We start from the raw sequence: 12,604 nt of genomic DNA on the forward strand, positions 1-12,604 counted from the left end.
ACATGATGTAATTGAATGAAACTTTTTTTTTTCATTTGACTATTTCTCATCAGATCCTACCTGTATTTTATCATCTTCCATCCTCTCCTCCTTACTAGGACATAGAAAATCTCCATTAATAGATCTTCCCCTAAGCAATGTTGCTGTCTGAACCACGTGCTCCTCCCCACTTATCGACTTTCCCCCAGGCCTTAGTTTAAAAACTGCTCTACGACCTTTTTAATTTTAAGTGCCAGCAATCTGGTTCCATTTTGGTTTAGGTGGAGCCCATCCTTCCTGAATAGGCTCCCCCTTTCCCAAAAGTTTCCCCAGTTCCTAATAAACCTAAACCCCTCCTCCCTACACCATTGTCTCATCCATGCATTGAGACCCTGCAGTTCTGCCTGTCTAACTGGCCCTGCGTGTGGAACTGGAAGCATAATGTCACCATGGAGGTCCTGGACTTCAATCTCTTAACCTAGCCTAAATTTGGCCTCCAGGACCTCTCTCCTATCCTTCCCTATGTCATTGGTGTCTACATATACTACAACCACCGGCTCCTCCCCAGAACTACACATAAGTCTGTCTAGATGTCTCGAGAGATCTGCAACCATCACACCAGGCAGGCAAGTCACCACGCGGTTCTCCCAGTCATCGCAAACCCAGCTATCTATGTTTCTAATGATCGAATCCTCCATAACTATTACCTGTCTTTTCCTAATAACTGGAGTTCCCTCCCCTAGAGAGGTATCCTCAGGGTGAGATGATACCATTACATCATCTGGAAGGAGGGTCCCAACTATGGGATCATTTCCCTCTGCTCCAGTTGGATGTTCTCCATCCCTGAGGCTTTCATCCTCCTCAACAGCACAGAGTCAGGGGTGGGACTGTTCTACTGTGTCCCGGAAAGTCTCATCTATGTACCTCTCTGTCTCCCTCAGCAACTCCAGTTCAGCCACTCTGGTCTCCAAAGCCCAAACACAGTATCTGAGGGCCAGGAGCTCCTTGCATCGAATGCTCACATACACCACCTGCCGTAGGGCAGGTAATCATACATGCTGCCTTGGATGCAATAACCTGGGTAGCCCCGACTCTGTTGCTGGACTTCTCCCTGCATTCCCTTTTTACTCCTGAAGCTCGGTCCTTTGTTGTTTTGGTTTTATCGGGGTGGTTTGGGCTTTAAATTTAAAGACTGTTAAGAGTATCTAGCCCCCCAGCTCACACTCTCTGCTTTAAACTCCCTCGCAAAACTCCCCTGTTTGCCACTCCTGTTCACTAGCTCCTCTGGTTACTTAGGAGCAGGCTTTTAAAAGTCCCGGTCTTCCTGAGTAGCCCCACCCCTTGGTTAAGGGTTGATGGGGGCTAAAGGGCTTAGGGATCAGAGCCTCCTTAAGCAGCTCTCAGCCTTGCCTAGCAGGCCGCTAGGCTCAGCACACACAAGGTCAGCACAGACAAACAGACCATACGGTATATTTCAATCAAGCAGCAAGCACACCACAAACACACACACTACAGACAACTGACAGCTGTGTAGCAGGGCTTGGGGATTTCTATGGCCACCCCTTCACCACAATATCTCAGTGCCTCACTTTCCCTCCTAGCCCTCAGGAGGTGGGGCAGGCTCCTGTCCCCATTGTACAGATGGGGAACTGAGGCATGGATATGCTTAGGGTCTGTCTGGGCAGCAAAAACCCTGGAGCAGCGTTTCCAAGCCCAGCTCTGCTGCCTGGGGCTTGCGCCGTGGGGCTAAAGGAACAGTATAGGCTCGAGCCTCCCTGGGTCTAGCACCTGGATCCAACCATTGACCTGCTGGTTCTAGCCCCGCAGCACAAGTGGGGTCAGCAGGGCTGGGCTCAGACTCGCGGCCGCAGGGGGTTTCTGCTGGAGCCGTACTCAGAGCGACTTGCAGACAGCCTGCGGAAGAGCAGGGATTTGCCCCCAGGTCTCTCCAGACCTAGGCTAGTTCCCCAGGTTACGGGGCCGCCCCTCCTGATCAGCAGCTCTCATTGGGCAGGGGCAGATCTCCCCGAATGCTCTCAGTCTTTGGGGGGGGGCTGGGAGGGGCCGATTGGAATCAGCCAGCGTTACCACGACGACAGGGGACAAGCACCAGGGGATCTGTGATAGGCACGAGTGGCCAGGGCCTGTTTTACGTCTCATCCCACCCACAGCAGTGCCAGCTGCACAGCGCCCCCTAGCGCCACGCTGGGGTACAGGTGTCAGGCTCACTCCAAGGTGAGAGCGCCCCCTGCTGCTGACTTCAGCACCCTGGTTTTTTTTGAGTGTCTCCCGTCCCAGCACTAACCAGGCCAAGCTTGATTAGAGACCTGCTGAGCAGACACCTGCGGGGCCTGGTGCAGAGCTGCTGCTAACGGGCTGTGATTCTCTCCCTCCAGACTGACAGCAACGGCTGCTTTTCCAGAGAGGTGGGGACGGCTCCCTTCAACCTGACCCGCTCTGGCTACAGGATGAGCCTCCAGGCCAAGGCCTCTCTCATGGAGGAGGGGACAGGTAAGGTTGACAACCCTCCAGGATTGGCCTGAAGTCTCCAGGAATTAAAGATTAATCTTTAATTAAAGATTATGTCATGCAAAGAAACCTCCAGGAATACTTCCAACCAAAATTGGCAAGCCTGGGGACAGGTGGGACTGAAATCAAGCACATGTGCACGCCCCCAGGCAGCCCCCAGCATTAAACCCCCAGGGGCAGAGGGGTCTCACTTGCACATGTGGTCATGTCATTTGTAGCCCAGCTGCTTTAGAGATGGGCCCAGAGGTAGCGTTGGGGGTTGGATCTGGGGTTCTGGTTCAGCCCATCACTGGGATCGATCCCTCATGAGTTCAGACCTGGGCACCTTCATGCAAAGACTAAACACCTTCCCGCGAGTGTCCTCTGGCTGTGGACTGAGCTGGCAGAGTGGAGTGACGGCCCAGCCTGTGTCGCTGGGCCCTGAGTCACGGCCTCAGTGACGTTAACACTTAGCGTTCAAAACAGCAAGTGCTAATCGCTTAGTAACGAACCCTGAAAACTCCACACTTAACCCAGAAGAATCCTGATTTCCAGAGCGGCCGACACCCTTTTGGCTGAAAACTGTAACTGTGGGGTGGCTACAACGTTACCCTCGGGTGCTGACATCAGCGATGGTGAAGTGGCTGGAGGAGAGTTGGTCCAGAACAGCAACGCGTCACTGGGCACCTCTGAAAATGGCCCTTTCTGGGGGCAGGCACTGTGCTGAGAGGCCTGTGTGCGGGGTCAGCTCTGGGGCCATTCAGTAAAGGAGCTCTCTGCTGGGGAAAGGGACGCAGAGCCAGGAGACCCTGCTAACAAATGTCAAGTGGCTGGTTTGGGATAAAGCCCCAGGGGAAGGTGGATCTTCATTTTCTAGTTTCCAGATTCTCCAGGAAAATCCTTCTCCGCCCCCAGCTGAACCTCTCAAATTCTCCCCCAAATCACACCCTCCAGTCCATAGTGAGAGGGGGTAGAAATGGCTGGGCGGATTGTTATGGAGAGAAATCTGGGACGTAGCCTGAACTCTGGTGTCGCTCTCAGCACCTGCACCTTCCTCCTATCATCCTACCCTCTCCTGCTAGGGGTGGAGCTCAATGCAACCAAGAGCTGTGACATCGTGTCTGAAATCGCTACGGTGACCTTTGAGGACGCTGACAATACCTACAAGGCTGGAATCCCCTACACTGGCAAGGTAACGGGATTACCGGTGTGACAGAGTGGGATATGTCTGTACCAAACTGTAACCTCCATTGATGTTGACTGCTTGCCAGATGTGCTGCACTTCTGGTTCTCATGTGCCCCATGCACTGGAGATCGGATGTGTTAGCAGCGCTCTCCATGTCCTGAAGCCCCCCTTCCCGAGGGCACAATGGAGGTTGAGCAACCAGCCAACCCTCAGTTCCTTCTCACTGCCTCTGGCTGAGAGACAGAGCCAGCAGCAGTGTCCGGTCTCCTCCTCCGATGAAGTTTTTCTCTTTATATTTTGTAAATAGTAATATTTGATAGTTAACAATTTTTACAGGAGATAATGGTTTAGTTAGTTAGGTCCCTCTCCTCGGAGCAAAGAATCTTGGCCATACTTAGAGGGTGGGGGAGTCTAGCCTGGGAAGCTGGAACTCTGAAAAACACTTGGGGATCGTGGTGGATAATCAGCTGAAGACAAGCTCCCAGTGTGACGCTGTGGCCAAAAGAGCTAATGCAATCCTGGGATGTATAAACGGGGGACTCTCGAGGAGGAGTAGACAGCTTATGTTACCCTGGTAGCCATCTCTTCCACCTCTAAGGCTCTGCCTGCCCCAGTTCGCAACCTTGAGTGTGGTGGACACCATCCTGCCAAGGAGCATGGGAGTAGATCTCCTCCTCAGGTGCCTGCTACGTCACCTCTTTCTTTGTCACTTAACAAGGGCAGCTCGAGGCCAATCTCTGGTCCCTCTGGTGCCCAGGGAGAAAGAGTGCTGAGTCCTTGGTTCTCTGATGATGATCCCTTGGCACTGCAGGGAGGATTTTCTGTCTAATGGGGTTCCGCAAGCGTCAGTCCTTGGTCCAGTACTACTCAGTATTGTCATTTAATGACTTGGATAATGGAATGGAGAATGTGCTTATAAAATTTGCTGATAACACCAAGCTGGGAGGGGTGGCTAGCACTTTGGAGGACAGGATTCAAATTCTTAACAACTTTGACATATTAGAGAATGGGTCTGAAATCAATAAGACATAATTAATTAAAGACAAGTGCAAAGAACAACACTTAGGGAGTCGAAATCAAATGAACAATTACAAAATGTGGAATACCTGGCTAGATGATGATACTGCTGGAAAGGATGTGTGAGTTACAGTCAATAACAAACTGAATACAAGTCAACAGTGTGATGCAGTTACAAAAGAGGCAAATTTCATTCTGAGGTGTATTAACAGGAGTGCGGAATGTATAGTACAGGAGGTAATTGTCCCATTCCAGTCAGCACTGGTGAGACCTCAGCTGCAATACTGTGTCCAGTTCTGGGTGCCACCCTGTAAGAAAGATGTGGATAAACTGGAGACAGTCCAGAGGAGAGCAACAAAAATGATCAAAGGCAAATGACCTGCCGTATGAGGAAAGGTCAAAAAACTAGGCATATGTAGTCTGAAGAAAAGAAGTCTGGAGGGGGACCTGAGGACAGTCTTCAAATCTGTTAAGAGCTGTTATAAAGAGGATGGAGATCAATTGTTTCCATCTCCATTGAAGGTCCGACAAGGAGTAATGGGCTTAATCTGCTGCAAGGGAGATTTAGATTAAATACACCTCTGCCTCGATATAACGCTGTCCTCAGGAGCCAAAAAATCTTACCGCATTATATCAAATTACCTTTGATCCGCCGGAGTGCGCAGCCCTGCCCCCCCCCCAGAGCTCTGCTTTACCCCGTTTTATCTGAATTCGTGTTATATCGGGTTGTGTTATATTGGGGTAGAGGTGTATGAGGACAAACTTCCTAACTATAAGTGTATTTAAGCTCTGGAACACACTTCCAAGCGTGGTTGTGGAAACTCCATCACTGGAGGTGTTTAAGAACAGGTTGGGCAAACACCTGTCAGGGATGGTCTCATCTAGGTTTACTTGGTCCTGCGTCAGTGCAGGGAGCTGGACTAGATGACCTCTCAATGTTCCTTCCAGCCCTACATTTCTGTGATTCTGTGATGTTCCTCAGACACCCTTAAGATCAGCCCATCCATTAGAAGAGTTTTCAGCCTCCACTTCTTCTTGTAGGGGTAGTGAAGGGGGCTCAATATTCTGTTCTGCTAGGCCCCTATATATTAGAGAAACCCTTTAGGAATAAGAGTAGGTATAAGCATGATAGCACTAGACCCTCTGCTTGTATCCACCTACATGTCTTCATTCCCTTTACTAGTATGGCCAAGGTTCCTGGCCTTACTGGCCCCCATGGTCTCATGACATTCTAAACACATAGCCAGATCCACATGAGGGTGAGGTATTCTTTGAAGGATCAACTGGTTGTGCCATAGACTTCTCAAGCTTCTGACATACAGCCCCAGATGATGCAGGAAGTAATGCCCCAACAGCTACTTGCTGGGGCAATTCGGGAACATCCTCATCATCAGATGAAGTCACAGCACCACCTCCTACATCTCTATTGGCAAATGATAAAATGTACCAAGAGCTTCTGCAGTGCATGGTGGAGGCATTGGGGATTCCAATGCAGAGTGTCCAGGAAAAGGGACAAATTGCTGGACCTTTTACACACTCCTTTGCCTGAGAGACTTGCACTTCCTATAAAAGGGCATTTTTGTACCAGTCCATTTACTGTGGCAGACTCCACCATCTTTACCACTACTGTCAAAGAAGACATAAAAGCAACATCAAGTCCTTCCTGTAGGATTTGAATATTTCTGTTCTCAGCCTCCTCCTGGGTCTTTAGTGGTGACTGCAGCACAGGCAATGACTAAACAACAATCTTCTAAGATCACCCCTTAAGATAAGAAACTGAAAAAACTGGATCTCATCTGAAGGAAGAGCGACTCGTCTTCAAGCTATGTTTGTGTGGCAAATTTTGATAATTTCCTTTCCTATTCTGACCATTTTAACTGGAACAAGCCCATTGAGGTCCTGGAGAAACATCCTTCTGAAGCCAAGGACAAATTTCAGGGTCAGTTAATAGTTAAGGCCTCATTCAGCACCAATAGATGTGGTGGATCCCACTTCAAGATCTATGGTGACAGCAATCACCAAGCATCGCCCATCATGGCTACAGTGCTCTGAGCTACCAAGGGAAGTTGGAAATACATTGGACGATCTTCCCTTTGAGGGGAGTGAATTTGAAAGTGCAAAACTGGCTGAAGTGTTTGTGACACTTCCCAAGGTTCCCCGGGCTTGTGAGGCACCTCGCTACCACCTGCTCTTAGCGTGAGAAGGCCTAGACTGAGCCTGCCCGGACTCAGTTCCCTGACTAGCAACACAGGCGTTGCTTTCCAGGCTTCCACACATCTCACTCTTTCTTCACAGTCATGCATCTGACGAAGTGGGTATTCACCCACGAAAGCTCATGCTCCAAAACATCTGTTAGTCTATAAGGTGCCACAGGATTCTTTGCTGCTCTTTCTTCACAGGTTAGCAATGGGCATGCTCCGGCCCCTAGTCCTCTGAGCATCCCCTATAGTGTCCGGCCCCTTCTCCACTGGGCACTCACAGAATTACCAGGCCCACTGCTCCCACAAGACCAGTGCAGCACAGCTTACTAGTTATACCTTAGATCTCAGCTCCAATTAACACACAGAACTTAGATTTGTTACAGAGCAAGCGAGTGTTTATTTAACAAAGCACAGAGATCCCTGTGCCAGTAAACCAAAGTATTGGAAACAAGGGGTTAAATATACAATAAAATCATAAACGCATTCTAGAGCCTTTTTGTCTAATAAGGCACTGCTTACCCCAAGTCCTCTTCTCTCGGCATTTTTCAATCACGATGACTGAGACCCTTCTTTCATGTGGTGAAGCCCCTGGCAGCTTGCCTCCCTGGTAAAGGATAATTGGGGGTTCATCTGCACCCCAGATATGGTTCTCAATGTTCATTGCATTTACTCCTAAACAGGATATCCCCTGCTGCTTTTCTTTTTTCCTGCAGCTCTCACAATCTGTTGATTAGCATTTTGCTCAGACTGTAAATGGTACCCCACTGTGAACCACTCAAAACTCAGTTTACGCATGAGTGGTCAGAGAGAGAGAAGCATCTCTTCCCCCCCTGCCTGACAGGAGTATGTGGATCACCTTTTGGTGACCTGCATTAACTCACAGACCTAGAGAACATATTTTAATACATATACATAACTCCTCATATGTTTTCCATACACACCTCTCACAATTGTTAGGATGACCAGTGTGACACAGGCTTTCATTAAAGACCTTACATGACACTCTTTGGCAAACTAGTACATAGTGTGACATTAGCCAAGGTACAATCTAGACCAATGAACAGCTCTGTTCCCTCAGTTCTCCAATCTAGGGTACCTTTTACACTGCTTCGCTGTGAGAGCTACCAATCCTGGTCTGCTCACACCCAGCCTCTAGCATGTAAGTTACTCCGAGTTGTATTGTATGAGTGCTATGGCCAGCCACTCTTGAATTACACTGTAGAGCAACCCCAGAAAATTCCCAGTCCCACACTTTACCCCAGAAATGTGTCTCTTGTATTGCCCAGTGCCCTCTTGGACAATACAAGCTCGTATACAGTTTCTAATTTTATTAACCAGGAAATGATATGCACAAATCCTGTTATCCCAAATTGAGTTTCCCAAAAACTTCAATCCAAACACCCAGTTTTAAATCAAAGAGTAAAATAAATTTATTAACTACAAAAGATAGATTTGAAGTGATTACAAGTAATAAGGCCTAAACTTCAGAATTGGTTACAAGAAAATAAAAGTAAAAAGCAACTAATACCTAACTTAACAAGCTAAGTATATTCAAAGCAAAGGTCTCTCTCACTACATGTTACTGGCTGAATCTCTTTCAGTGTGGATCCCTCCCCAGTCCAATGCTGCTTTCTTTGTTCTTCGGGTGTTGACGATACTGTGGGTAGAGAGAGAAAGGGAGACATCATTTGGGGCATCTGCTCTCCTTTCCGCTTCTTTGAGAATTATCTCCAGCTGAAGGTCAGGAGACAGAAAGTCTGTTTGGATGGGAACCTCAGCCTGTTTCTTTCTCGAGATGTAGATTTTTTGCCCACATCCTCTCTCCTGCCGAAGAGTGGCCACTTAACCAAGTGACAGTCCATTTGATTTCATTGACACCTGGCTTAGGCATCAGCTATACTTTTGTCTTTGGGGAACCGGTTTGTGACTGTTCTCCGGACATGGAACATGTCATATTAATACCATACAGTAGAATCTTATAAATTTACATACAATGTTGCCACACATTTCACCAGGACAGTAATGACCAACAAAGTATGAGTTTTCCAATGATACCAAGGCATACTTTGTACAACATGTATCATAGTCTTGTAAACAGGATGAACATAAGGGTACAGACTGTCACACAGACATCCCAGACTCAGGGGCTCCCTAGACCCTGCTTCCCCCTGTGCTCTCTACTGGTTGCCACAAAGGGGGCCTTGGGTCCCAGTGTTACACATGCTAAAAGATTTCCCACCACACTCCCTGGGTATTTATATGCCACAGATTGAAAGGAAGCAGTCTCATCCATTTCAGAGACATCCTGTTACTGCTCCATTCTACCACACCTACCAGAGGTCTTCAGAGCAGTCCAGAAAGAAGCAACATCCTCACAAACGAAACCTGACTTCTACAATAACTACAGCTCTTAGCCCTACCCTCTCTTCCCTGAAGCAGTGAGTTTGACATTTCCATCAAGAGCTGCCAACCAGTCTCAGATGACTTTACCCTTTCCCACCCCATTTGCAGACCATTCACATTATTTCCAGGAAGTCTGGACCCATATTACCACTGATCAGTGAGTACCTACTGGAGGTAATTCAACAAGTGTACTCAATCCAATTCCAAGTCCTCTTGAACCCTGATCCATCTTCCCCACCCCACCAGGGACTCCTCCCATGCGAGGTTATTACAGCAAGAGGTTCAGTCACTCATATCTCTTGGAGCAACAGAGAAAGTTCCTCACCTGTTTCAGGGACAGTGGTTTTATTCCCACTACTTTCTGGTCCCCAAGAAGTCAGAAGGACAGTGTCTCGTATTATACCTCAGGGATCTGAACACCTTTGTATGCCAATGTGCCATGATGAGCCAGCCAAGCTGTGATGGACTCCATCCCTGATTTGGTCTCTCTCTCTCCCTCTGTCCTTTGTCTACCCCAGTGAAAGCAGCTGAGTCCCTCGGAAGGGCTGCCTCCTCCTGATTACCTGACATCTTGTTCCCTTTGTTCTCCAGCTCAGCTCACATGTTCCACCCGCTGGAGTTTCCTGCTGTTAGGTACACATTGTTCAGTTGTGGGACATCTTTGTTTCGCTGGACCTTCTGGTGATTTGGGTTGGTTCCAGACCGTTCTTTAATGACCATATTCATTCCACCCAGACAACTAGGTGACACACATACCTCATGCCTCCTGCACGCCTCTAGGTTTACTGGGTAGCAATACAGAGCACAAAGGGAAACTGAGATACAGATAGGCTTCCTGAAAATATTACAGAAAATTCCCACTTTGTCACAGCCAATTCAAGCTTCAGATGGTAAGTATCTCCTCCATGCTTCCTTCCTTGGATCCTCTGGACTATTCTGCAGCTCTCTGTCTGCACCATGCATATTTCTATATTTCCATCCATTCAGCACACAGGAAATATCTGTTTTTTGTGTGGGCAACACACACTATCATTACAGAGTGCTGCCATTCTGGCTATCAACAGCTCCAAGGACTTTCATGAAATGCCTGACTATGATAGCAGCCCATCTTAGAAAGAACAGCATCTCAGTGTACCGTACCTCAACAACTGGTTGGTGCAGGGTTCATCTCCCCAACAGGTCACAGAAAGCATTCGATACATCTTGACACTGTTCTCCACTCTGGGACTAACAATAATCAAGGACTCATCTTATCTATTTTCCACTCTGAATATAGGATTCATTAGAGCCTTCATAAACTCTGCTGCAGCAAAGGCTTACATGCCACAGCCAGCTTCAACAACACATTGGCTCCGATCACTCCAATGCAGACCAAGTTGCAAACCACAATGAGGACACGCCTCGGTAGTGAGGCGGAGTGGCCTCCCACTTAATCTGAGGGAGAGAAGTCACTCAGTAGTCCCTGGTGGATGCAGTCAGGCCGGGATTTCCCCTCCTGTTGGAAGTTAAGGAGTGGGACAGGAAGTATAAAGGGCGGGTTCTGGAGATCTGTTGGGCTGCCGCTGGAGGAGGCAGACATCTCCCGTCTGCTCCCAAGGCTGGAGAATAAAGAGGTGCCCTGTCGAGCTGAAGAGCGGCCAGACCTGCCGGAGCCATCAGCCATCTGAGGCACTGAGGAGCCAATGGGACTCCCACTAGCTTTGTACCCGGAGAAAACGGAGGATCCCCACAGATTCAGGTACATCGTGAGGGGACAGTTGGAAGTGGCCCAAGGACAGCCGACCCCAGTCTGGCTGCACTGCTGCCAGACACCCAGTCAACATTGCAGCTGGATTCCTCGCTGACCCAGTGGCGGAACACTTCGCCACTGTTAGGGCCCTGGTCTGGGACCCAGTGGAGTCGGGAGGGCCTGTGCCCCCCTACCCTCTGCCCCCCCCCCTCGGGGTGGCAGCCTCCCCATCTTAGGCCACGAGACCTGTGTTTGTCTGCTGTCTTCCTGAGCCAAGATGTCAGGCAATGGACTGTCTACTGCTCCACCCCGCCTCAGAGGTCAGAGAAACCCGCTCCTAAGCCCACAGACTCTTTGGTGTTCCACCTGGCCTGAGGCCTGAGCCTCTACACTGTTCGATGCTCTGCCCTGCTTGAGGGTCTGGGCTCCTAGACTCATTGCAGCTCTGCCCCTGCCTAAGGGCCAGAGCTCACAGACTGCTGGTTTACTCTGCCCTGCCTGAGGGCCAGAAGCTTTTAGACTGTTTGGTGCTGGCTGAGGGCCAGAAGCTTTTAGACTGTTTGGTGCTCTGCCCTGCCTAAGGGCCAGACCTTAGACTGCTTATTACTCTGCTAATTCCCTGACTTTGGGTGATGCCTCCCACTGACCCAGAGGGGGAGGACCCACAGCTAACCCACTACAGTCTCCAATTGCTGGGTCATATGTAGGGCCCTACCAAATTCATGGCCATGAAAAGCACATCACAGACTGTGAAATCCAGTCTCCCCCCATGAAATCTGGTCTTTTGTGTGCTTTTACCCTACACTATACAGATTTCACAGAGAAGACCAGCATTCCTCAAATTAGGGGTCCTGACCCAAAATGAGGTTGTGGGGGTGGGGTCACAGGATTAATTTAGGGTGGGACATGGTATTGCTTTCCTTACTTCTGTGCTGCCTTCAGAGCTGGGTGGCTGGAGAACATCAGTCGTTGGCTGGGCACCCAGCTCTGAAGACAGCACTTCACCAGCAGCCGTGCAGAAGTAAGGATGGCAATGCCATACCATACCACTTTTATTTATGTGCTGCTACTGGTGGTAGCTCTGCCTTCAGAACTGGGGTCCCAGCCAGCAGCCACTGCTTTCCAGCTGTCCAGATCTGAAGGCAGGGTCACCACCAGCAGCAGCGCAGAAGTAAGGGTAGAAGTACCACAACCTACCCTACAATAACCTTGTGACCCCCCTGCAACCCATTTTGGGGTTAGGACCCCTACAATTACAACACCGTGAAATTTCAGATTTAAATAGCTGAAATAATGAAATATACAATTTTTAAAATCCTGTGACCATGAAATTGACCAAAATGGGCCTTGAATTTGGTAGGGCCCTAGTCATATGGCTTCATGCACACTGGTGGCTCCATTCACCAGACTCACCCTTCAGGTTGTCTGCAGTGTACACAGCAAAGGTATGAAAGTGCAGATTCCACAAGACGTCCTGAACTCCTTCAGCTGGTGGAATGACCTGGAGCAAGTTTGCAAGGGTGCGTCCCTCTCGCCGTTACTGCTCACAAAGTCCATCCTGACCCAGGCTTCTGCACTGGG

The 12,604-nt window shown here is 49.1% G+C and overlaps 1 protein-coding gene across 2 annotated transcripts in view; it reads left to right on the top strand.

Moving 5' to 3' along the window:
• Positions 1 to 12,604, top strand: part of LOC115639006 (alpha-2-macroglobulin-like protein 1) — a 59,125-nt gene that overhangs the window by 15,897 nt on the left and 30,624 nt on the right. For both annotated transcript variants that reach the window (XR_003997563.1, XM_030541247.1), the window contains exons 9-10: positions 2,376 to 2,490; positions 3,570 to 3,679. Coding sequence is in view for 1 of the 2 variants with exons in the window: in XM_030541247.1 (XP_030397107.1) it covers positions 2,376 to 2,490; positions 3,570 to 3,679 (225 nt within the window). In the remaining variant the exon portion in view is untranslated. The remainder of the gene's footprint in view (positions 1 to 2,375; positions 2,491 to 3,569; positions 3,680 to 12,604) is intronic.

This window comes from Gopherus evgoodei, chromosome 23, assembly GCF_007399415.2.
Source record: "Gopherus evgoodei ecotype Sinaloan lineage chromosome 23, rGopEvg1_v1.p, whole genome shotgun sequence".
NCBI lineage: Eukaryota > Metazoa > Chordata > Testudines > Testudinidae > Gopherus > Gopherus evgoodei.